At 43.4% G+C, this 25,107-nt stretch overlaps 5 protein-coding genes and 1 long non-coding RNA gene across 6 annotated transcripts; all 6 read left to right on the forward strand.

The window, feature by feature from the left end:
- The first annotated feature begins 38 nt into the window (after nucleotides 1-38).
- LOC134188888 (uncharacterized) lies at nucleotides 39-5,035 on the forward strand. Its single transcript, XR_009971403.1, has 3 exons — nucleotides 39-105; nucleotides 1,816-3,814; nucleotides 3,892-5,035. It is a non-coding gene; the product is annotated as an uncharacterized LOC134188888 (long non-coding RNA).
- An 11-nt stretch (nucleotides 5,036-5,046) lies between these two features.
- LOC134189236 (nicotinamide N-methyltransferase-like) lies at nucleotides 5,047-6,004 on the forward strand. The gene has a single exon (XM_062657477.1). The coding sequence runs from the start codon at nucleotides 5,047-5,049 to the stop codon at nucleotides 5,839-5,841; it is 795 nt and encodes a 264-aa protein (XP_062513461.1). The 3' UTR covers nucleotides 5,842-6,004.
- Nucleotides 6,005-7,696: 1,692 nt separating this feature from the next.
- Nucleotides 7,697-16,089, forward strand: LOC134188676 (S-methyl-5'-thioadenosine phosphorylase-like). The gene is made up of 6 exons (XM_062656842.1): nucleotides 7,697-7,736; nucleotides 7,803-7,895; nucleotides 7,962-8,020; nucleotides 14,408-14,921; nucleotides 15,020-15,142; nucleotides 15,866-16,089. Exons 1-6 carry the CDS (start codon nucleotides 7,725-7,727, stop codon nucleotides 15,902-15,904), a joined length of 840 nt encoding a protein of 279 aa, XP_062512826.1. The 5' UTR covers nucleotides 7,697-7,724; the 3' UTR covers nucleotides 15,905-16,089.
- A 502-nt stretch (nucleotides 16,090-16,591) lies between these two features.
- LOC134189238 (uncharacterized) lies at nucleotides 16,592-22,060 on the forward strand. The gene is made up of 4 exons (XM_062657478.1): nucleotides 16,592-17,608; nucleotides 21,139-21,453; nucleotides 21,926-21,934; nucleotides 21,998-22,060. Exons 1-4 carry the CDS (start codon nucleotides 16,592-16,594, stop codon nucleotides 22,058-22,060), a joined length of 1,404 nt encoding a protein of 467 aa, XP_062513462.1.
- A 192-nt stretch (nucleotides 22,061-22,252) lies between these two features.
- Nucleotides 22,253-22,928, forward strand: LOC134189239 (uncharacterized). Its single transcript, XM_062657479.1, has one exon. It carries the CDS (start codon nucleotides 22,293-22,295, stop codon nucleotides 22,926-22,928), a length of 636 nt encoding a protein of 211 aa, XP_062513463.1. The 5' UTR covers nucleotides 22,253-22,292.
- A 93-nt stretch (nucleotides 22,929-23,021) lies between these two features.
- Nucleotides 23,022-23,777, forward strand: LOC134189240 (uncharacterized). The gene has a single exon (XM_062657480.1). It carries the CDS (start codon nucleotides 23,022-23,024, stop codon nucleotides 23,775-23,777), a length of 756 nt encoding a protein of 251 aa, XP_062513464.1.
- Nucleotides 23,778-25,107: the final 1,330 nt, after the last annotated feature.

Raw genomic sequence — 25,107 nt, forward strand, 5'->3', positions numbered from 1 at the left:
GCGCGCTATGGGGCATCCGCTATTGTGTCTCTGTGTGTGTGTACGTGAGAACGTCACTGTGGGTCACGGGTCATTGAGACATCTGATCTGCACCGTTGAAATACGGTAAGTTGTGCAGTGTATAGATACATAGAGCGGAGGTGTGCTGCTAACTATAAATATACAGGGTTTATTCATAGTATTTATTAATTAACATTTGCATAGTGTTTATTCAGATTATTGATTGCTAAGTGGCTGTTTTGTGGCAACAGAATCATTGAATGATCATTGAATGTACACTGATCTTATCATGTCAGTCTGTTCACACTGCTGTTCAAAAGAAATCCATTCGAAATTTGAGAGGATCCAGAGAGGATCATTCAAATACCTTGGAGTGATAAGGAATAACCATGTTGCTAGGTGACATTGACAAGGCTCACCAACATACTGGTCTCTTGAGACGTAGATTTCCTTCATAGATATGAAAAGTAGAATCCTGTTTTACAGTCCCCTGAAATAGCCTACTTGTTGAGTATTCGTGCATGTGTTGTCTGAACAAAGTTTGAAACTGTTCAAAAATGGTATGGTATTCAGCTCGACTGATTACTAATTTGAAACCAGGAACTAGAACAGCTTCTCTTATAATTATGAGACAAATCAATCTGTGAAGGTTTGTGCATGGGCTAGGTATTTCGAAGCTATATCTTGACTTTCCGGCACCTTTACCATCTTGCACCAGATTATTTCAAAAATCTGTTGACTACAAGAAGTTCCTTGTGTTGCAGATCTAGTCACAAGGACTAGCTAGTGATCGTTTATTTCTTCCATGTCCGAGAACTAATTTCTCTAGAGAGAGTCTTCTGTTTCAGAGGAGCTCAACTTTGGAATAGTCTTCTTAACTAGTGTTCTTCTGGTTGGGTGCAAGTCTCTAGAGACATTCAAACTTGTTTATTGGCATATATTCTAAATTTACCTTGACCTGCATGTATATATGTAGGTTACTTGAGTAGCATTTGCCTTTGTATTCTAATTAGAGTATGTAGTCGAGTGTATAATTTGCGTTAGTGTGTTATCTAGTAGTAAGGTATGTAGTAGCACAAGGCTCTGTGGACAATCACTCTTCTGACTGAACAGTGTTGCCTGTAGAAATAAAATGATCATTATCATTATCATCATCATCATCAACAGACAACTGAAACAAATGCTTCCACTAGCTGTTACTGAACTTTAGAGGTCATATGTGTGAGTAGAATTTTTGAGGACTATTTTATACTTTGAAATCTTGTATTCGCTCTTAATCGACATTGTCAAATGTAAATTTAAGATCTAATTAATTAATTGATTGATGTTGTCAAATGTGCCTACTGTAGGTCATGTCTGATTTGCTTCAATCTTTTCCTTTGTCTCTGCAGTTTAGGCTTCAGTAGTGAGAACTACATCCAAATGAGATAAAAATTAAAACTGAATTAAGTTAAATTATACGGGCATTCTGTTTACAAATATAATTAATTAATATTTATTGTATATAGAGTTACTGAGACTGTGAAGTATGTCAGGTGTTTGTCATGATGTTCACCATCTGTATTGTTTCAACACACACACACACACACACACACACACACACACACACACACACACACACACACACACACACACACACACACACACACACACACACACACACACACACACACACACACACACACACACACACACACATTATTGCTTTAACCTTTCATTAATTAAGCAATTGATTGTTTAGTTGGAGCTTATCTGAATGCATTTTTCAATCAATTCTAATTCTATTTATAATGTTTGTGCTATATTTATTTGTAGAAGTCAAAATTGTGGAAGTTAACTTGGATAGCACTATTGTCAGTCGTCTTCCCAAGAAATTTGTTTTTAGCCCTATTAAAAGTTAAGGCAGTGCATGTGGGATGATATCCACTATAGTGTCTCGATCCACCCAAAAAAGTGTGTTGACAAGGCATCCCCTTTATGAGAGAATATTTGCATGAGCTGGAAAGGGTGGGTGGAGCACAACGTGGCAGAATAAAGATTCTAGTGATGGGAATTACAATGGCAGGAAAGACAAGCCTCGTTGAAGCACTTGAGAGTGGTAACCCATTTCTGGCAAGTCGACAAGAACTATAAGCGTGGAAGAAAAAGCGATGAAGCTGGGTGATAAAATAGAATGGAAAGTGCTGGACTGCTGTGGTCATAAGGCATACATGCTAACCAACCAGCTGATGGTTAGTGATAATTCATTGGTATTGATCATCATCGATGGCAGTCAGTATCAGTTTACTTCACACTGTTTTTGTTACAATATTGACGATTTCCTGCAAGCTTGTATGAGAAAAACAGCAGACCTCATGTTGCTATTGTGGTCAGTAAAGTTGACCAGATAGTCAAAATGTCAAGAGACGAAATGAGTAGAAAGTGGAATGAACATCTGTACACTTGTCTACATCAATTCCTGGAGATCAGGCGAGATCAGATCAAGCAAATGGAAGCAGCCACTGCAGCTTATTCTTGTGAAAATGAATAATGAATACATGTCAACACGTCTTCAATTTTTTTTAATCATAGCTAATAAGAATTGTTGAATAAAGGTAATAATGACAGGTGCCGCCACATACAAAGGTGTGGTCAGTCTAAAGGATCATCTAAGAGAATTGTGTGTAGATGAAGGTCTACTGTCTTCACTGCACACAGAGTTGCAGTCATCATGGGTAACTGTAGAAGACAAGTTGGTTATAGGAGGTCTTTTAATGTCTGTCCATTACAGATGTCTCTTATGCAATCCAACTGTGTGAAGAGCATGGACTAACAACAAGTTGGTAGCATTTTCGTATTACTCTTGTCAAGCGACTTTATCGCAAGTTCTATTTCCTGTTCCACCATTTGTCATCGATGTGCTAAAAGTTGTTTTCAGACATGATAATCATCTTTTGAAATAACTATCGCTTTATTGAAGCAGACATAGGTTCAGAGCAGTTTGAGGAAATGAAAATTGACCTTGTTCATAATGACATTGTGAGGATACCTATGCTGCTAGCGTTGTGGAGTGAATTCCACCTTACTGCAGATTACTATGTGGACATGTTTATTAAGCTATTTCTTGCTCTGGACTTTGCTTAACTCACTGGCTTATCTGATGTTGAAGTTCAAGAACTGTCAGACACTCGAGGTCTTGGTAGACACGCGATTACGTCAGTCGTACCAATGCCTACAAACACCATCAGCCCGACACCATATTTATAAAATGATAGGAGAAGTCAGCAAGCAAATCAGGCAGACAGTTAACAAAGAACTGATTTGCAAGCTAAAACAACATATATTGGCTTGTTGTTGCCCTAGTTACTTAATGATGAATAACCGAATGATGTGAGTCAACTTTGGTCTGCAGACTTACCAGATGGAGTGATGTACGTTGTGGTCAAATACTCATTTGCTTATGACCGTCCTTTGAGTCTGTTTGAATGACTGTCTGCTTATTGTCATCATCATTCCAATTATATTCATCACTGGAGCAGTGGGCTACTGATATACATGTTATGGTGCGGTTACTTTCCTTTTCAATTGCAGCCAGAATGCTTCACCTGGCTTTATATGTCTCTGGTAGAGTAGTCAAGTCACATCACATCATAGTATGGACAGATTGTGGCATCTTCTTCTTTGTTGTGTGTCAGATATGGAGGATCTTCTCCAGTCTGTTCCTGGTATTCTCGTTAATTGATCCATTTGCAGTGCTATTTCTTCTATTACATAGAAACTGTAGTCAAAAGTTTTAGTGCAAAGATGTCAGAACACCTGCAAGCCATAGAACAAGGTATAGAAGAAATACAAATACTGTGTTTTGTTGATATACAAAGCATTGTGTTTTATGTTTACATTGTATTGGTTTAGTGTGTTCAAGTGCAAGGAAACGTATTCCTTTCTGTCAAATTGTTTCACCTGAGAGTGGAAGTGCAGTGTCTCAAAAGGTTCTCCAACAGATAGCAGCAGATATAGGAAAGTGGTGGCCTAAACTAATGAGTATTATCAGTACTGACCAGTCTATGGTGTCAGAGCTTTGTGAGAGCAGTTGTGAGTCTATAGTTTTGCTCTATAGCAGCAGCATCTCGTATGTTGAGTAAGTGGCAAGACTTGAGAAACAATGATTTGAAGGTATGTGAATTATATGATGCTCTACTCGTTGCTGACATTCCATCTTTACCCCAACGTCATTTGAGTGATGTCATGTCACCTGATGCAGTATCTGGATTAGCAAATCTAAAGAGATGGATGCATGTGGTGAGACAAATCCAGCTGACTCTGAGATAGTCACTCCACTCATGATAGAGAAAGTAGCCAAAAATGGTTTAGAGCGTTGGCATGAAATTGGCATATACCTTGGAGTTTCACGTTCAGTACTGACTGAATGTGACCAACCTCTGTACACAGTAAAAGAAAAATTTCGTAAACTTTTAACAGCTTGGAGTGATCAAAACAGACAGGCTACGGTTGACCGGTCGTTGTCTGCTTGATGATAAGGCTAAAGTGGGAGGGATATATAGTGAGGAGAGCATTGGAGCAGCTTGATACGTCAGACTGAATTTTACAGAATATTACGTATATTATACTTTAAATAACAGTTATTTGTTTCATTCATTAATTAATTAACGTGTTATCCTACAATAAACTCAAATTGTGAAGAAATTTGGAATGAATGTACATGTGTTACACTATATTGATATGACGCGCCATTTGTGTCATACTTAATATTCGCTATTTCCACTGAAGTAGAAATAATTCAAGTTGAAATTCAATGCTACTTAATTAAGTAGAATTCATTGTCAATGAAGTGGAGTTCATTTCTACGAAATTCTATATACCTATGTATAATTACATGGAAAATCTAATATGACGTGCCATAGAACTGTGACGGTGTAAAGTTTTAGTAGTAATTCTTTGTGTCTGAGTCCACTGCCCACCACCTTGTAGACACGCGCCTTACGTGTTTTATCACGTGCTGTTTGGTTAACAAGTCTCGTGACTGGGTGTGTCTCGTGACTCAAACCTATGGCAGCTATTTCCTCTGCGTACGAGTCGTCTTTCGATTGCGAAAAATACCATCGCCTTTTCTACACCCTCGATCCTTCGGTTGCCGCTCCAAGCGAACTTCCAGCTATCAAAGAACGTCTCCGCTTCCTTCATGAATTCTACTCGGAAGTAAGCCCGCAAGATGCCCGCTTTCTAGAGTTCGGAGGAGGACCGACAGTCTACAGCCTCATCAGCGTTGCACCCTTCACTCAAAGCATCGTCTTTACGGACATCTCTGAGGCCGCATTGGGAGAGATCCGACGTTGGAAAGAGCAGCAACCGGATGCTTTGAATTTCACATCTCTGTTTACGTACGTCGTTGAGGAACTGGAGGGGAAGTCTGAAGAGGAAGCGAAGAGAAGAGAGGACAGACTCAGACCGTTGATAACGGAGTTGATCCGATGCGACATGCGCCAACCAAGTCCTCTATTTGACGGCAGCTACAAGTCTCAGTTTGATATTGTGTCGGTCCACTTCTGTCTGTGCTGCTCTGAGTCGACTGATGAGTACGCTGCTCATGTTAAAAGACTTGCTGATTTGATTCGTCCTGGAGGGTATCTCTTGCTCTCTGATTGCCTGGAAGAGACGGTCTGCACATTTCAAGAGGAGAAAATTCCTCGGCCACTGTTTCTTACCAGAGAGGGTCTTCTCGGTTCAATCAGGAATGCTGGTTTGGAAGTTTTGAAGGAGAAGATGGTGTACACTCAAGAAGGTGATGAGATCACCGATTCAACTCAGCAGTTGTTGGTCGCTGCACAGAAGCGAGTGATATGAACTGGCATTGATGTCAACCAGAGTTCATACTATGTTGTCTGTGTGTTACATTTGAGTGACTTGATCAAACTTGGTTATCAATTTGACTAATGGTCTAGACAATTAATTAAGGTTGAAGCGCTACAGGCGAATAAACAAAGTGAGCAGGAATCAGTGAAATGACTGTGATTAAAATGTGTGTGTGTGTGTGTGTGTGTGTGTGTGTGTGTGTGTGTGTGTGTGTGTGTGCGCGCGCGCGTGTGTGTAGATTTTGTCTCAAACACGTGGGCCCGCCTTACAGTGAGATTGTGAGATGGGGCTACTCTAGCCCTTGTAATACCGGTCAATAGCGTGACTAGACTACGTTTTGTCAAGTTCGATCTCGTGCTAATTACAATTACCTTTACTGCGCCTCCCTTTAGTATCTGGGTTTGCGTTGCCATTTTCCCCCCAGATGCAGCCTTACATTTTATCAACAAATTATAGATTAAACGAATTGCTAATAAATTCTCTTTCAAATGAGCTTACTTTGAGCCGTCTACGTGATCGTGATCGCCAGATATCGCTGGTTGTGATGACGTCACACCATGTATAACTACTGACCACGTGACTTTGGAGTTGAATATATCCATCTTCTTGTTCTTCGGTAGCCAATCAAAATACTTAGCCGTTAGACACACCCTTTGGGCGTGGCTCAACATGCGGGCCAAATTTTAGCTGCGCATGCGGCTTTGTCACAATTTTTGCCGACACGGTACCTACCGTTCTGGCCGTACATTTGTTGTTGGAGGCGATTTCGCCAAGACTTTGGAGGCAAAAACAATGCATTCAGACATTTCTTACGTGTTTTTTGCTATGGACGCATCATTTGAGGCCGATGCGACGGAGAACGAGTGAGATATTCCGTTTGTGAAGACAGCGATGACGCGGCGCACAGTAAGTACATCATTTTCATGTGTAAACGTTTTGTTTCTCGCGATATCTTTTCAGTAAGCGTTTCAGTAGCTGTTTCGCAATGTTAGCCTTTAGCCGTTGGTGATACTTTGAGTTAAGCCCATAGTAACGGCATGTTCTCCGTTACTATGGCTATGTACCCGTATGTTTGGGTAGAGAATGCGGTCTAGAACAATCATTCAAACCGTTTCTAATATTCTATATGTTTATTAGGTCTCCAGACGACGATGCGACGCACCAGAAAGCAGATCTTCTGGCTGATGAAAACAGCGGCGACTCAATTAGTGTAGCGTAGACAGGAAGTCGACATGAACGTATCGAAACAATCATCAATAGCTACGAGAATTGTATCATTTGAAAACGCAATTAACAGGCTTTTCAACTGTGTATGTATTGTAATTGTTTGCGTCTATAATGTGGCCACAGTTGCGAATAATAAGTAATCGACTGTAATTACGTGTGCGCGCGCTAGATAATTAGTAACATTCTGTAGACATGTCACAAAATTTATTGTCATGTGATCGCGTTAATAACGACGTAGCGCTAGACACGTGCCAAATAATGGACGACTGATGGAGGTTAATTTTTACGTTTTGCTTAGGGCTAGCTACTATCTAGGTGTTACCGCAATTCCTACCGCCCATAGGGAGGGTGAGGGCTAGTCTAGAAATATAATAATACTAATTCAACGTGCATGCTAACTTTGACCTCTCACCTCAATCTGAAGTGAGAAATTAATGTTAGGAAACTATTATGTCTATTTATGATAGTTTCATATATATATATATATATATATATATATATATATATATATATATATATTATAATTATATATGCATAATATATTCATAATGTCTCTATATATAGATACTCTCCACCACGCCAAGAAAAGTCTGCATCCGGGTCTTTCCTAATTCCTGACATGCACGTGAGAGCATAGAGTGCAAAGAATGGCGGTGAAGGTTCGTCATTTTTGTGTCGTTTCTTCTTCATGAATACAACGTAAATGGCATTTTATTACAAATAAGGTTGGCATCATCGGCGGATCTGGTATGGAAGACACTTCGGTGTTCGAATTGGAAGGACGACAAGAGAAACACGTCGACACTCCGTTTGGAGCGGTACGTTTGTCTGTAAGTCGACGTACGGACCCTCGTAATTAGTAAGACTCTGAATTACATTTACAGCCGTCCGACAAGTTGGTAACTGGTCGCATTGGAGGCGTAGACTGCGTTCTTTTGTCGAGGTAGGCCGCTAAACTGCAGGCAGACTCGCGTAGCCAGACCCTACCGCCGCGTCATACGACACCGCCCTAGGGTCTCGTTACGCGAAACTATTTTTTAGTGTACCAGGAATTTCTGAAACAGCGCCCAGAGCCGCAATACGGAAAATTGGATTTTATGGAAGAGATTCCGTATTCAATAAGTGCCTGGGCACTTCATATGAAATTATGGAAATTGGCAAAAATGACTTGAGTACATGTACAACAGAGTAGGCACGTGTGAGGCCCGTTCTGCATACTTAGTCTTTATTATAAACTTAGGAGTACGACCAAACCCGACTGCCTGCCTACGCTTCTTATCAGGTGTTTCTTTAGCTAGAGGCTAATTTATCTCTCAATTCTCATACCCGGCTCTTCCGATCAATGCCCAGCCTACGTGATGCAAGATTGACATTGCTTCTGAATTCTTCTTTCAGCCTTCTAACAAAGCTTAACTTCTGTTTTATAGTGTAAGACCGCTGTCTGGTTGCCTTGCCAGTATGTACACTGTAGTATAGTAACGAATGTTCTTAAAATACAACCTCGGAACTAACTTTGGGCTGCGAGGTCGAATCGCGCACCACAAGTTTGATTCTCATTAGCGGCCAATGGGCAGAACAATTTCCAAAAGATTGCCCAGTGGACGATCTTTTAGCTGGGCACTGTTTTGGAAGTTCCCAGTAGACTCGTGTCCAGCCTCTTTTGCTCAGTTGCTACATCATGTGCGCTAGCTATCAAGTGTGCATAGGACCATGTGGTTTCACACGTGTTGTTGGCCTAATCACGAACCTCCTTTGTGCATACGCCAGCAACACGTACCACATGACCCTATGCACATGTTACAGCTAGCGCACGATGCCACATGGTATACCAACCTAGCACGAAGAAGGGCTGGGTCGAGTTTAGGTGTACACAGCAAAGTGAGCATTTCTGAATTGGTTGTTTATTATAGTAGTAGCAGATGGGAAATCCAAGAGATTGTTGATTCGTGAGAGATCTTCTTGTATATTCCAAGGACATCAGATTAATGGTCCGGCCTAGGGTGCTAAGTAGGCGTGGTTATATGAAAACTAGCACATGCCAACCAAGTCTCATTTCGACGGCTAAAAAACTGAAACTTGCCAAATATTCTTAGTCATTTCTCATTAACACCTATGACTCTGAAATGGAAACCTCTGAATATTGAGCAACTTGATGACCTCAAATATTTGCCATGCAGCACGATGTGGTAAACGTGTATTAGCTATTAAACTTAATTACCTACTCCTAATCTGGAAGTATACGATAAGGCAATAGGCCATTTTGAAAGTGGCTGGCCATGGCTGTGTGGTCAATGCCCTTTCAATGCCTCTGTGTATAACTAACTAACTGCAAGTAACAATAAAGGCTAATACATGCATAATCTTATCATTGGTCTCTGTTGAGAAAGATCTCGTCCTCAGCACAGACAAGAAAACTGGGTAATTCAGATTTTTTACAGCTAATCAATGACATCTCAAATAGATGCTATTGCTAATATTGAAATGTGGTGTTGAGATCAATTTGCAACTTAGCATACAGTACAGAGTCTGAGACAGTGCAACGTCTCAGAGTATTACGAATGGATTAATTTATGGGAAAACTTGTTTATAATAGCAAAATAATAGCAAAACAAGATAATAGAAGTAGCTAATTGAGTATGGAATAGATGCATTAACTTGTACCAGACCCTCTGTGCTGTTGGGCCTGGTTTTCGTATGACATGACAATGCCTGAGAACCAGACACAACAGCATGAAAGGATTTGGTATGAGGCTATTAATTTGCTCTTTAAGTGATATACATAGAAACCTTTACCATAGACGTAGGAACCAGAAGCCCTGGTGTCACCTGCCTAGCCTTGCAACCTCGGCTCTTCCACGCAGTCACTGAGCTAAACACACGTGAATCACACAAGGAGGAGGAGCTTTTGCTGGAATTACTTCAGTGCGAGAAGAGCCTGGTCGCTTTCGAGAACGTCATAGTGAAGTGGGACCCTGATCCAGTTTCATAGCTTGGATAAGGTTACTCCAATTGCCTAAAGAGCAATTTACTGTAATTGCATATGATACATGAAGTGCAGAGTATCCCTCCACTGACAGCACTTGTACATGAAAGCCAGCGAAGCTATCGTTGGACAAATTGCTGAATAATGGGCCCAGGAATGGCCTACATGGGGCTGGTCCAGTGGACCTACACTCTTCAGCGTCGTTCCTTGCTACTGAATTCATCTGCAGGTTTGAAACCGATGTAGCACTGTTCACCACTCTTGCAGGTCTACTCTGACAGCTAGTCTGTGGGGAGAATTGGTGTGAGAACTTTTGGCCCTGTTTTACTCAACGATTTGTTGACCTCTCCAGATGGGAACTGAGTCCACGTCATGATTAGATGGCTTAGTCTTTCTGACAGCTATAGACTACTTTAGTGAGCAGTGATTGAAGTGAACGTTTGACGATACTTTCGACTTAACAAACAGCTTTTTTTGTACGATATTTTTGGCTGTCCTCACGGTGAACTGGAAACATCTAGGCGTGGGAACACATGAAGCAGCTACAGTGCAGTGGACCAAGTTCAGGAAGTGCAGAGTTGACTCGTAGCTGCACGTGTTGTGCACTGCACACGACTTGTTTCAACGCACAGACCCTGAGTGCTACTTACACTAACCGTGTACAATACATGAGTTCAGTTCTCAGACTACAGCGCTGCTGATTCGGCGGTCTACTGTCGGCAAAACTGCTGAAAAGGAGTAGTGACACTGCTGAATAAATGGCTGGGCTTCATTGGTGTATGTACTAGAAGCAAACAATAATGTCAAGTACATACTTCATGCAAAACAAGTAGTCGAAGCGCCACTACGTTGTTACTCAACTTTCATATGTACAGGCTTAGCTAATCGAATTAAACTTATTCAAGCTATGAAACCGGATCCAGGGTCCCACGTCACTATGATGTTCTCGAAATGACCACGCTCTTCTCGCGTTGCAGCGATTCTGGCAAAAAGCTCCTCCTCCTCCTCCTCGCATGATTCACATGCGTTTAGCTCAGCGACTGAGCGGAAGAGCCTGGCTTGCGAGGCTATCACCTGCCCCCACCGTGTAAGGATGCCACGCCCACCTCTATCTTTGCACAAAGAAGCTACTATTAGATGCAGCAAATGGTAGATGTACCATGGATGCTACGTCTGTACCAGAAGAACTAAAACTCTATAAAAATGTCCTTGATTTATCTCAACTGAATGCCTGCTATCAATGCTTCCAGATTTTATCTGAGTCAGAAATCAAATCTTGAAAACAATCTACCAATTACAAGGGTGACAAATGTAAGGGTTCATTCAATAGTATTGAAAATTTCACAAGAGTACAAAGCGCACACTTTTCTGGTCATTCCAGTTGGCAAAGACGAAAACATTGAGAAAGTTATGGTAGATAGAGCTGGGCTCTTGAAGGACAGCTGATGTTGCTCTAGAACAGAATCGTACATGTTGGTAAATCCCGTACATCAGGGTGACTAGCAAGGGAACAATGTAGAAAACAGAGAAATCAGTATGAGCCATTTGCTACCGATCAACAGCTTACAAAGCATACAGAGGCCATCACCCTTTCCCCCTAGCATTCACTTTGTACGCTCATGAAATTGTCTACAATTTGAACGACGCCTAAGAACAATATGTTCTATCATTGCTGAAATTTCTGTCGATGCGCAGATGCTTTCAGAAGTTATTCGTTTGATTGAACTTTCTTAGACTATTTCTGTCACCACCTCAACTGTTGAGAGAATAATTTCAGCACGTAGGAGACTGAAGACGTATCTGAGAACTACAAGAGTGAGGCAAGACTACCATAAAACCAAAATTTTGTGCAATGATTTAAATTGTGCGACCAAAATATCATCACACAAATTGAATTCGCACTGTGTGCAGAGACATACACATGCATATTTAGTCTCGCGTAGCCAGACCCCTTTCTGCCGCATTAAGCTTCCGGCCGAAAATGGGTCTTGTGAACAGCCTTTGATGTCGCTGTGTGCTGCATAGCCAGAAATCGGTTATCTAGAAACCGGATTTGGTTTTTTAACTGCTTCACTAAAAACCCAGATTGGTATGCACGCAGTGCAATCCTATCTCAATTATCTTCTCTTCTCTTGTTTGTAGAGAACAACTCAAAGACTGCAGCTAGAGTTGTTGCTGTTTGTGAAATTTGCATGTCTACAGCAGCAATTAAACACGGCTGTGGGAACCTTGACGTCGACATCAACGGGCTTTAATTTCATGCAGGCATGATTGACGTCATACATAGCGTTGGGCGCTGGTGTCACAACGGAGACTGGATGCGAACATACTAGATGCATGCGAAAATACTCAATGCGGTTTCCTGTTTGACATCTAAAGTGACCTCAGACAGTCCAGAGTGAGCAATATCTGGAATAGCCTCGGTTCCAGACGCTTTTCCGTACATGCTGCTGCACGTGACAGGTATATGGGGTCAAAAGTAGGAGAAGCGAGTGGGAAAGCGTCTGGGCACACTTATATTGCAGACGAGTTCAGGGGCGGGAAATCTATTAAACATAAAATGCTCCGCACCAATAGAATCTTCTCGCTCGCTCGGAGTGGTGGTTTTGATTGGCCTATGTCTAGAATTGTAACTGTAAACTAAGTGGTATTGTTCTTGTTGTAGACCAATCAAAACCACCACTCCGAGCGAGCGAGAAGTTTCTATTGGTTGTTAGGCACACAGTTAGGCTAGTATTACAACAGCTGCAGCGTTTCTTGCGATGGAAGTCTTCCCGAGTGAATTAGAAATTGAAGCTACCCCTCTACTACATAGACTGATTCTCGTCGATCCATTTCAGACGATTCAATAGCGGAAGCAGTAGCTGTTTGCTGTCCTCAATTCGTGATCGAAGCTATGAAATCGTTACAGCATCTTTTCATACATGAAATGTCATCTGGCCCGATGAGACGACGTTCTTGCATGTTTTAGAACTGGCTATGGCAAGTCTATGATATTCCACATGATGCTAAGTGTGTGCAACACTCTGCGGGTCTTTGGTGATGCAGACTGCTCTTTCCATCCAAGCCATTGCTTTCTCTCATGAGAGATCAGGTAGCAAGCTTGACAGAACACGGTGTAACAGCTGTAATTATAGGTGCTAGCTTGTTTGAAGACGAACAGATTCAACATAGTGATGTCAGTGTTGTGTTTGGCAGTCCATTGCATTTGGAGAAACGCCCTCCGACAGAGTCGATTCCGTGATCACGTCGTTGCTGTTGTTGCAGATGAAGTTCACTGCGTCGTTCAGTGGTTAGCCCGTTTTTGCTGAGTGTTTCGATGCTATTCGAATGGAACTGACTGATGAGTTACCTACATCATATTATGATTGCATTGTGCTACCTAATTCAGTTAGAATAATGGTATAATTTGGATCTAATAGCTTTCCCGCCCCTGAACTTGTTTGTATTAGCAGTGCGCCCAGATGTTTTCCCGCTCGCTTCTTCTACTTTTGACTCCAATACCTGTCATGTGCAGTAGCACGTAAGGGAAAGCGTCTGGAACCGAGGCTATATCTGGAAGGGCTTGGAGGCAACATCATCTACACATACGATGCCGATCATGGCTGCATGAAATCAAAGCTTGTCGACGTCGACGTCAACGTTTCCACGGCCATGTTTAATAGCTGCTGTAGACATGCAGATTTCACAAACAGTAATGACTCTAGCTGTAGTCTTTGAGTTGTTCTCTATGAAACAAGAGAAGCTAATTGAGATAGGATTGCACTGTGTGCATACCAATCTGGTCTTTAGTGAAGCGTTTAGTTTTCCCATAGATCCATGTATGCTATGATATCAGAACGAATTTGAACAGGCATCCCTTGCCTAGAGATAAAGGGTTTCTTTCTGTTGTAGTTGTTGTTAAGGTGGTTATTGATTGGTCAATATAAAATTGTTACCAGTATACTTGAGTACATATTTGAGCTGTCTTGATATCACACAAACTAAAATTGCGTAGCATTTTTTAGCGCTTGTTTGGGGCAAATTCACACAATATTATGGTCACACAAATTTCTGGTTTTATGATAATAAATCATGCAATGTCTCTCTATGTGCACAAGGACAGAATGGATAAGATTGATGTAAATAAAAGAAAATTCTTTATAAATGGTAATGAGAAGAGAAAGACTATTTTAGTCATGTTTAGTTCTTATTTGTTTGTGTTAATGTCGACATCATGGATGTGTTATATATACAAAGTACGTAGTACCCCAATTTTGTAATCTCTTTGCTACGCCTGTGTTTACAATAAAGTTCCTTTTTAGCTCTTAGTACACGTTCTTGGCTTTAGTGATTGTGTTTCTGTAGGCATGCTACAGGGCATAAGCTCATGCCATCATGTATTAACTATCGAGCCAATATTCATGCTCTCAAGGCCGAAGGTTGCACTCATGTGCTTGCCACATCGGCGTGCGGCTCTCTTCAAGAGTACATCCAACCGGGAGTCCTCGCTTTTCCTAATCAATTTATAGATCGTACAACGAAACGTCAACAAACATTCTACGATGGCTCGTCGCCTGAATACTCGGGTGTATGCCACATCCCCATGGATGACCCCTTTTGCGTACGCACTCGGAAGATACTCATACGTTTGTGCGAACAGAACAGCATCGAACACTATGGAGGACCTTGCACGACTCTCACTATTGAAGGACCGAGGTTCTCGTCTCGAGCCGAGAGTAAGCTTTTTAGGAGTTGGGGTGCTCACGTGATTGGCATGACAACGATTCCGGAAGTTGTATTGGCCAAAGAGGCTTGTCTCTCATATGTCACAATTGCTCTGCCAACCGACTACGATTCATGGAGGGAAACAGAGCAAGGGGTAAGAGTCGTTGACAGTTTGAATTATCAATTAACAAATATCAATTCATCGAATGAATTGTACTGGTTGTTGATGATTTTATGTGACTTGTTGGTTAGGTGAATGTGCCTATGGTTATGGAGGCATTCAAGTCTAACGTCCGTAATGCCATGCACTTGATTAACGAGGCCATCTCTGAAATCAGCAAACAAGACTGGACAGACGTACAAAAATCATTGAGGGTAAGCTAGTGTGCTGTGACGGTTTGCTCGTTAACTCGAGTAAACAATTTACTCGATGTATTTACTTGTGTGTGTCTGTTTCTTTGTTTGTCTGTCTATCTGCATGTGTCCCTGTGTGACTCTTTGTCAGTCTGCATGTCTGTTTGTCTGTCTATCTGACTATTTGTGGGTCTGTCTGTTTGTCTGTCTGTCTGTCTGTCTCTTTCTTTGTAGCAGGATATCTTGAAAAGCTATGTATGGATTACCATCGCATGTTTACTAGGATTTAGTGTACGGTTAGGTCACGTGATTAATCTTGCAAAGAACACGTTTTTCTTTGCAGCTGCACCAAATACCTTCTCTTTTCTCTTTTTTATTTGGCACATGTCAACAAAGGCAACGATTTTGTGCAAAGGATACTTTGAGCTAGAATACGTAAATCGTTGCTACATTACAAACTTTCAATAGAATCAATACAATACAAAGACAGCAAGAACCCTACAACTTGAATGTCTGTGATACAGTATTTGTATTTATTAGACAATATCAGCATTTTACAGTATCTTGTACATGAGCACTGTACCATGCAGGATACATTAATTACGTTAATTAATCAATGAGTATTTTGGTACCAAATGTGTCTATAAAGGACTCTGCATTTTTCCATAATTAGGCTTAGTAATCGTTGTGAAATTTGAACTCTTTTATATGTCAGTTGTCTAATGTGTGTTTTTTGCACTGTAGGATCATGCAGAGTTAAGTCTCATGGGCAGCAAGTCTTGAGCCAGCATAGAATTGAGGTTGTACTAGTAGCTTGGCTTCATTTTGACATCAATGTAGTATGTGTGCATTATAATGCTTGTTACTATAGTGGCTGTTGTATGCCACTGATCCAAACATATTGTATGGCATGTCGTGTGGCGTTCGGGTAGGGCAGTTATTTATTTCAACTTGAGTGCACAACACTGGTCTTGTTTGTACGCAGGCTTCCAACCCTCAGTGAAGCTTGCACAGCTGCAGCTTTTTGAAATTATGATTTGCTGTTGTTCAGCTGAACGACAGAGCTTCCATGAGTTTGTCCAGAATGCAGTCATTTTAGGGATCGAGTGACAGAGTTGTTATGACTAGCCACCAATTACAGTTTAAATTAATCTTTTCCTTGGCACAAGTATTCTATATAGTACAATAAATTATTTGTTTTGAAAACATGTGCTCTGCTGGCGGACTATACTGTGTGTGTGTGTGTGTGTGTGTGTGCGCGCGTGTGCGTGCCTACCTGCTTGTCTGCTAGAAAGAAGTCTATATTGATGCAGTCAGAAAGGCTCCTAGGAGAAGTGGAGGAGGTCCTTCAGGGTGGAGATATGAGCATCTTCAATCACTTTTAGAAACGACGTGTGTTGTGACCTTTTGTATTTATTTTGCTCTTTGATTGCTGAAGGTCATGTTCCTGAGGCAGCTGTACCACTTTTGATGGCTTCTCGACTCATTGCTTTACCAAAAGCTAATTCTGACGTGAGACCTATTGCTATAGGTGAAGTGCTTCGAAGAGTCACTGCAAGGGCAACGTGCACTCAGATGGCTGGTTCTTTTTCATCATATTTTTCATCTTCACAGCATGGTATTGCAACACCTGGTGGGGTTGAACTTATATTCCATCACATTTCGGTCCTTATGGAAACCATTCCTTCATTGTCCATACTCTCTACTGATGTCAAAAATGCATTTAACTCTGTGTGTAGAGATAACATCTTGTCAGAGACCAAACTGAAGTTTCCTGAACTTTTGGGATATGCCAAGCAAATGTATAGGAGTTCAAGTACATTGATTTATACTAAGGACAAGATGGTTGTGAAATTGCTTTCTGAGGAAGGTCTTCATCAGAGCGATCCGCTTGGTCTGATTTTATTTGCGGCTGCCCTCCATCCAATTTTGATCAAGACTCAATGCCATCACCCTAATACGACCATATTAGCATATTTGGATGATGTGTACGTTGTGGGGATGCCAGATGAAGTTGTAGCCACTCTTTCTGACCTGACTGCTTCTCTGCAACAGATTGGCCTGACTATTCAAGAGGACAAATGTAATTTGTACTTTCCAATGACTTCAGAAGATTCCAGTACAGATATTTACATGAGCAAAGATGGTATTAATGTTTTGGGGGCACCTATTGGCACTCCTGATTATGTTAAATTGCAATGCATAGAGGCAGCATCACGGGGCAATGTTCTAACTTCAAAGATTAACGAACTTGATGACCCTCGGTGTAGTCTTCTTTTGTTGAAACATTGCCATGTTCCCACACTAAACTTTCTTTCTAGAACTGTTTCACCTGAGAATTTATTACCATCAGCAGTAATTCATGATTGTCTGACAAAGGACTGTTTTCATAACATTCTTAACTTGAACCAGCTGGATTACGTGTCATGGTATCAAGCAACTCTGAAAGTGAAACTCGGTGGATTTGGTTTAACTTCAACTGAAAGTGTTTGTCATGCAGCATATTTAGCTGCTTGGCCACGCTCTCTACATGAACTGCCAAAGAGATTTCCCTGTCTTGCTAACCAGCATAAAGAATATATATCAACTAGTAAAACAGGATTGATTTTACATGAAGTGGTGACCCAACTACCCCCTCCCCCTCCCCCTCCCCCTTCCCCTCCCCCTCCCCCTCCCCCTCCCCCTCCCCCTCCCCCTCCCCCGAAGTCAAACTCAGAAGAAGAGAAGCCGCAAATTCATTCTCTGGAGAAAATGGTAAAACATCGCTTAACTTTGGATATATCTCAGATATAGTCAGAAGCTTTTATTAAAACATAAAGTTGGATCGGTTTGCTGCCAGGCTTAGGTCATTACAGGGGAAGGGTGCAGGAGCATGGCTTGATGTTATTTCCTCAACATACAAGAACGCACTTAAACCTAACGAATTTCGTTTAGCGTCTTGTATGAAATTGGGGATCAGCTTGCCATTTAGTCGATTTCTTGAGCATTGTGACTGTGGACAGAAGTTAGATCAAGAAAGTTTTCATTTGATTAATTGTAATATGGAGGCAGTCCTGTCTGGTCTCATGATACTATTGTTGCTGCGTGGTCTGCTTGCCTAACGGAGCTGGGTATTCCTCATCAAACAGAAACAAGAAACAGATACGTACAAGATGGAAGACCAGACATGACATTCTATGACATTGATTCTGGTGTCACCTATGAATGTGACGTTTCTTTTCGTTCACCCTTGGAGGAAAGACATCGTGAACGGAGCTGCAAAGGCCTGCAGACATGCAGCAACTAAATGGGAATGGGAGAAATGTTACAAAGGAGATCTTGCCAGATGGATCTAGCCCTGAAATTGTTTCTCTAGTTTTTTTAGCATTTCGGCACATGGGGATTACAAGTGGAAAACTTACTGCATGAACTGGGAAGGTAGGGCTCATTGAAGGAAGACGAGTAGATGCAGAATTTATGTCATATTGGCGACGACGATTCTCTGTGACTCTCCAAAAATGCAATAGTAAAGTTGTCTTGAGAAAAGTGTCTAAGTTGTCAACAAACAGACTAATGGACTATAACGTAGTTAGCAGAGATAGACACATTCAGTGCTTTACACATTGAAATACATGTAGTTGAAGTTGTTTATGAATTAAGCCTTTCTTGAAAATTCATGTATTTTAGTGTGTAGAGATGCTGTATCCTAATAAAATAACCCGCCTGCCTGCGTGCGCGTGTGCGCGCGCGCGCGTGCATATGCGTGTGTGTGCACGCATGCATATGCGTGTTTGTTGACCAATAATTATTTCTACTTGCTGTTATAACTAAAATTAACGTGAGAAAAACAAAATTAGCGTAGGACAGAGTTAATTAACCTACATTATAGGATGATGGCATTTACACGTAGGATGTTTGCCGTTCTATAATATCTAGTGCGTTTTCAGAAGAAAGACAACGGTCTGAACGTCAGTTGTTTAATTGACTTTGTAAAGCAAAACCACCAAGTTATCTCTCTGGCTCAGAACTTTCGCACGTTAGAAGACTTTTTAAGAATCCCTGACCTTTGTTAAGAACAAACCGCGAGAATTTTGGAGAGTTATTGACAGAATCACTTGACGGAAAGCTATGGTTTATAGAAAGCTATAGGAAAGACCTATGGCTGTGCTACAACAGCTCTCTACAGTCACGTCCGTGGTGTTGTTAAACACCAGCAAACTGGCAGGCCTACCACGCTTTCAGAGCTAGAAGAGAAGGTAGTGGTTCGTGCATGCATAGGTCTAGGAACATTTGGCTACCCAGCTACACGTGACCTAGTTGGGCGTGTGCTCAAGCAATATCTAGCAGATGTTGGTTGTCAAAGCTCTTTTCCATCAGGCGAGCCATCAAAGAAGTGGTGGAGTGCTTTCTTCAAACGCTGGCCAGAACTAACCGAAAGAAAACCCCAACATCTAACAATCCAACGAGCCAAGTGTTGCACACCTGAAGTTATCGATGGTTTCTCATAAAACTGGAGGAAGTACTGAGGGATGAAGGTTTGCTAGACCTAAAGTAAAGTGACCTTGCAGCTTGCCTATGGAACTGTGACGAAACAGGTCTTTCCATTTCTGTAACTTCCACAAAAGTCATTGTCAGAAGAGGAGACAAGCACGTTGTTGAAGTAGGCGATGGATCCGGCAGAGAAAATATTACAGTGCTAGCCTGTGGATCAGCAGTGGGTGAAAAGATTCCTCCCTATGTTGTGTATAAAGCTAAGACAGCTGATCCAGCATGGATGGAAAATGGCCCCATTGGAACAAGATTTACCAGCAATGACTATGGATGGATGGAAGAAGCACAATTCACAGAATGGTTTTGCTCTGTCTTTCTGCCAGCTACAGAATCAGTGCGAAAGTCTATGCCTGTGATGCTTATTCTAGATGGTCATGGCTCACACATCTCACTGAAAGTAGTAACATGTGCCAGGGAAAACAACACAATTATAATTTGCTTACCACCACACACAACACACCTTCTACAGCCCTTACATGTGAGTGTCTTTTGAACTGTCAAGAGAGCCTGGAGTCAAATCTTAAAAATCTACAAAACTGAAACATGTCCAGCAGTAGTCACAAAAAATCCTTTCCTTCTCTACTAAAGAAAATTATGGGAAAATAGTGTTTTCTCTGAGCATTTGGTCAGTGGCTTTCGAGCAACAGGTATTCATCCTCTAAACAGTAAAGGTATTGCACATGGTGCACTTAATCCATCAATGCCTTACATGAAATGCAGTGATGATTGCCTGACAACAGCAACACCAATCACAGAAAAAATAACATCCATCTTCAAGGAGCATTTTCAAACCAATCTCACCAAGCCTGCCTCTCACAGCGAAAGACTTCAGCTCAACTATTATGGAGAATCAGTGACTAGCGAAGAAGCCGTACAACGCCTCAGAGAAAGAGAACGCCAAAAGAAAGAAAGAAAGAAAGAAGAAACGAAGGAATGCCGAAGTTGACTTAGCTTTGCCCCTTAGTAGTAGTCAAGAAAATCTGTGCCAGGGATGTGGTAAGGACTATGAAAAAAATACCACAGATGATCAGCAGTGCTGGATTGCTGGATAGGCTGCGATAAAGCAGGCTGCAGAAGGTGGTACCACTACTGGTGCGTCATGTTTACAAACATGCCTGATATGGCTGAGTTGTGGATCTGCCCAGCATCTTCTTAAATACATCTTTCACAAATTTTTCCTTAAGCTTAGTAGAAATAATTTCCTTTATGTAGAAACCATTTCTCTATGTAGGAGTAACGTTGGCACAACATTGTAAATGGTTGATATTAATGACAATAAAAATGACGATGTTGCAACATTCTAGACTCAAGTCCATCTGATGAAAAGATGAACACTTCCTATGTAGTAAATTGCGTTGCTCAGGCATATCCACAGTTCCTTTTCGTCTCTGATGATAGTTAGCAGTCTTTCACATCGTAAATGACACAGAAACCTCACAAAAATCGGTTGAAGATCAATGGTTACTACGTCCTTGGCGATGATGTAGTTTAACATCTACAAAAACAACAAAGAACTGAATATAAATCTTCATGATTTCAAGAATACGCAACAAACGTACGCCGCCGTGGTGGCCGAGGCGCACCCTCATCGCGTGCGCGAGCTGATGGCGTATCTACGCATGATCGTGCCAGAGGCGCAGCGACACGGAGGCGACGGCTGGAGGAGCTACGACGTGCTCTTCCGGAAAATAGCGGCAGCAAACTTCGCCTTAAGATGGGGCAGCCATTACCGTCGCTATACGCCACATCGTTTCTGGCAGCTCGGGCATCAGCAGCGGCTTCGTGAGAGAACAGCGGCGAAGGTGACCACAAGTCAAGAGAGTGCGCATTGTCACCTGTCACAGCGTCACTCCCCAAAAGCGGTGGCTTTGAGCAAAGCGCGCCTTGCCTCACTCCTCGGCGGTCATCGGCGGAGGGTACAGGTCGTGCTGTTGGTCCCGGTTTTGCAGACCGCCCAACGTGCAAGAAGTGGCACTTTAGTCCAAGGGATGCCAGGGCTACCCGTCATGTGCGTACCGGCACGCTTGCTTGCGCTGCGGCCTCCGCAGCCATAAAGTAGGAGAATGCCGAGACACGCCCGCGTCAATAGTCGGGAACGAATCGGCACAAGCGGACCGGCTTCCTGCTAGGCGGGAGTAGAGACAGGCTTGTCACAGAGGCCGTGGAAAAGGAACGGACCGACAGGCGGCTGATGTGTTTGCTGGTATATTTAACGTTATTTTTCTGTTGTGTTTGCATAGACATAAGGCATGTTTTCTTGTTGTTATTGTTTAGATGACCGATGTATAGGGCATGTTTTTGTTTGGTGTTTCAGTGTTGTTGTTTCTGATGGTATTCGATTGTTAGTCGGATATACTTGTTCTAAGGTTTGTGCGACCGGGCGCTTTACTGCTTGGTCTGCCTTGGTAATGAGCATGGTGTTAGAAAGCCTGTTCCCATGGTCTCATTGGCTGTATCGGTGGCGATCCGTTGGCGCGCGCAGTTACTATCAACCATGGTTCAGTCATGGTCTGAAGTGGTGGACACCACCCGTTGGGCCACAGCACAGCGGCATGCATTAGCACAGTAAGGCGAGTAAGGTAGATACAAATTAACTAATGATTTTAGGTAATGCTGAACTCTCTGACGAAGCTCTAGCGGCATGCAACATCTGCGCGGGCAAGTACAGATACGTGGTGGACCCATTGGCATTGGAGCGGCGGCATCCGCCCCCGTGTACGGCGGAGGCGTCGGTTACGGGCGAGGCAACACACTCCCCTCTCTCTCTCGAGCAGTCGCAAGATGGGAAGCAGGTCTGAGGTCCCATCCGGACCGTGAGTTTGCCGCCTGGCTTGTGCGGGGTTTGAAGTCGGGTTTTCGAATTGGTTTCGACTACGAAGCATACACGTGCCGAGCAGCGAGAAAAAACATGCGGTCAGCAAAAGAGCAGGCGGATGTCGTGAACAACTACTTGCGAGACGAGAGAGCGCAGCATCGTGTAATTGATTCACTCTTTAGCGGAAGGACAGCTCATTTCAGTCCGTTTGGGGAGATTCCCAAACCGCGCCAACCAAGCAAATGGAGACTAATCTTGGACCTCTCTTCTCCTCACGGTCACAGTGTCAACGGCGATATAGATCCACATCTCTGTTCGCCGTCGTATTCACGAGTCGATGATGCGGCGACGCGGATCTTAGCGTTGGGGCGAGGAACGCTTCTGACAAAGATGGACATCCAGAGCGCTTACCGGCTAATTCCAGTACACCTGGACGACTGTCATCTGCTTGGTATGCGCTGACGTGGGTCGGTGACCCTTGATGCAGCACTGCCATTCGGGCTTCGGTCGGCACCCAAGATTTTCTCAGCGGTGGCAGATGCACTTCTGTGGGTTATGTTTCGTAGGGGCGTCTCGTCTGCCATACATTATCTGGACGATTTTCTCTTTTGCGGGGCAGCCGGTTCCGGGAAGTGCGCACAAAACCTGGCATCTGCCCTTACCACGTGTCGGGATCTGGGTGTGCCCGTAGCAGAGCATAAGACTCAAGGCCCGAGTACAGTATTGACGTTCTTGGGCATTAAAATTGACACCGTGCACATGCAGCTTCCTCTGCCATCAGAGAAGCTGTCGCGCTTGCATGACGTACTATTGCGTTGGTCGACTCGTCGGGGAGGGACCAAGAGGGAACTCTTGTCTCTGATCGGAAGCCTTCACCATGCGTGTACGGTGATCAAACCGGGTCGAGCATTTCTTCGCCGTTTAATCGAGTTGTTCAAGGCTCCTAAGGCGCTCCATCATTTTGTTTGCTTAAACAAGGAAGCGCGTGCAGACATATTGTGGTGGGCAGAGTTTGCCAGTCGGTGGAACGGTATCGGTTTGTTGTCGGCCCTAGGCAAGGTGCGTCCCACGGTGTGCTTGGAGTCAGACGCCTCGGGTGGCTGGGGCTGCGGCGCGGTTTGGCAGCACCGGTGGCTTCAGTTGAAGTGGGGACCGGGTACAGAGCGTTTGGGCATAGCGGCAAAAGAAACTATCTCGGTGGTCTTAGCGGCAGTCTGTTGGGGACGCAGCTGGACAAGCAAGCACGTTCTGTTTAGGGTGGACAACAGCACGGTGGTGTCCGCACTGTGTTCAGGATCCTGTCGGGATTAGCAGGTAATGCGCCTCATTCGGCTACTGCAGTTTGTGGCGGCCGAGCTCCAGTTTACATTTACCGCCGAACACATTACGGACACAGAGAACATAGTGGCAGACGCTATTTCACGCAATCTAATCGCTACGGTGTTTGATGTATGTCCGCAGCTGTCGGTGGTGGCTTGCCAGGTGCCGGAGGGCTGGATATCGCTTCTAGAAGACAAAACTGGGGACTGGACGTCCCGCTGGAGAACTCAGTTTCTCGATTGTTTGAAGCAGGCATCGCTACCAGCAGGGCTAAGGCCTACAGAAGCGGCCAACGCCGTTTCTTAGACTTCATTCGAGCGTCGGGGACTTCACTGTATGCGTTATCCGAAGAGACGCTTTGTCGCTTTGTCGCTTACCTGGAAACGTATCACCTGGCTTACAGCACTATCAAAGGGCATCTCTCTGCCGTACGCCATCTCCTAATTTGTCGGAGGCGCGGCGACGATTTTGCACGTCCCCTCCCCCGGCTTGTCTATGTACTTCGCGGAGTGAGCTGGAGGCACGCCCTCGGATTCCAATAACGCCGGACATTCTTCGCGCGCTGCGTCGCCATTGGTCCGCATCAGGTATTACATACGATGTGGTAAAGCTGTGGGTGGCCCGTTGTCTCGGTTTCTTTGGTTTTCTGCGTGCTGGGGAGTTCACGGTCGACTCAATCAAAAGTTTTGACCCGTCATGTCACCTGACTCCAGCGGACGTGTCAGTAGACTCCAGGGAAGCCCCCAGATAGTCCGAGTGGTCATCAAGCAATCGAAGACAGATTCTTTCAGACGAGGAGCTATGATTTCCCTTGGGAAAATCAGGTAATGAGCTTTGTCCGGTCTCGGCGGTGTTGGCGTACTTAGCAAGAAGGGGATCGTCACAGGGGCCTCTCTTTATCTTCAGCGATGGCTCTTCCCTGTCGCGCCAGCGCTTAGTGTCGTATCTGCGGGAGTCTCTGTCGGTCCTCGATTTTAACTGCGAGTTGTACTCTTGCCACAGTTTTCGCATTGGAGCGGCGACTACGGCTACAGCCACAGGGCTAGAAGACTCAGTTATTCGGAGATTTGGTCGCTGGCGAAGCGATGCGTACCAGCGGTACATAAGAAGAGACGCCAGGAAGCTGGCACAATTTTCTCAGACGTTGGCTACCGCAAAAAAGCACAGCAATGCGCTGGTGACGCGAGCGTCACTCTAGAGACACGCGGGCGAGAACACTTGTTGCTTCTTGTTTGCTTGATTGTTCACCTAGATACGGATAGCGTGGACAGGAAGTATGGTGTATCGCCAAGCAGGTTACGTGCAGCAGCGTAACCGTTCA

This window comes from Corticium candelabrum, chromosome 13 (genome assembly GCF_963422355.1).
Source record: "Corticium candelabrum chromosome 13, ooCorCand1.1, whole genome shotgun sequence".
Taxonomy (NCBI): Eukaryota; Metazoa; Porifera; class Homoscleromorpha; order Homosclerophorida; family Plakinidae; genus Corticium; species Corticium candelabrum.

Coding starts and splice junctions, on each gene's coding strand:
- LOC134189240 (XM_062657480.1), top strand. CDS start 23,022: ATGTTTCGTAGGGGCGTCTCGTCTGCCATACATTATCTGGACGATTTT.
- LOC134189236 (XM_062657477.1), top strand. CDS start 5,047: ATGGCAGCTATTTCCTCTGCGTACGAGTCGTCTTTCGATTGCGAAAAA.
- LOC134189239 (XM_062657479.1), top strand. CDS start 22,293: ATGCAACATCTGCGCGGGCAAGTACAGATACGTGGTGGACCCATTGGC.
- LOC134189238 (XM_062657478.1), top strand. CDS start 16,592: ATGGCTTCTCGACTCATTGCTTTACCAAAAGCTAATTCTGACGTGAGA. Junction 17,609..21,138: donor GTTTAACTTCAACTGAAAGT/GTTTGTCATGCA, acceptor GCGATGATGTAG/TTTAACATCTACAAAAACAA.
- LOC134188676 (XM_062656842.1), top strand. Junction 7,896..7,961: donor TCGACACTCCGTTTGGAGCG/GTACGTTTGTCT, acceptor TTACATTTACAG/CCGTCCGACAAGTTGGTAAC. Junction 15,143..15,865: donor ACGTACAAAAATCATTGAGG/GTAAGCTAGTGT, acceptor TTTGCACTGTAG/GATCATGCAGAGTTAAGTCT.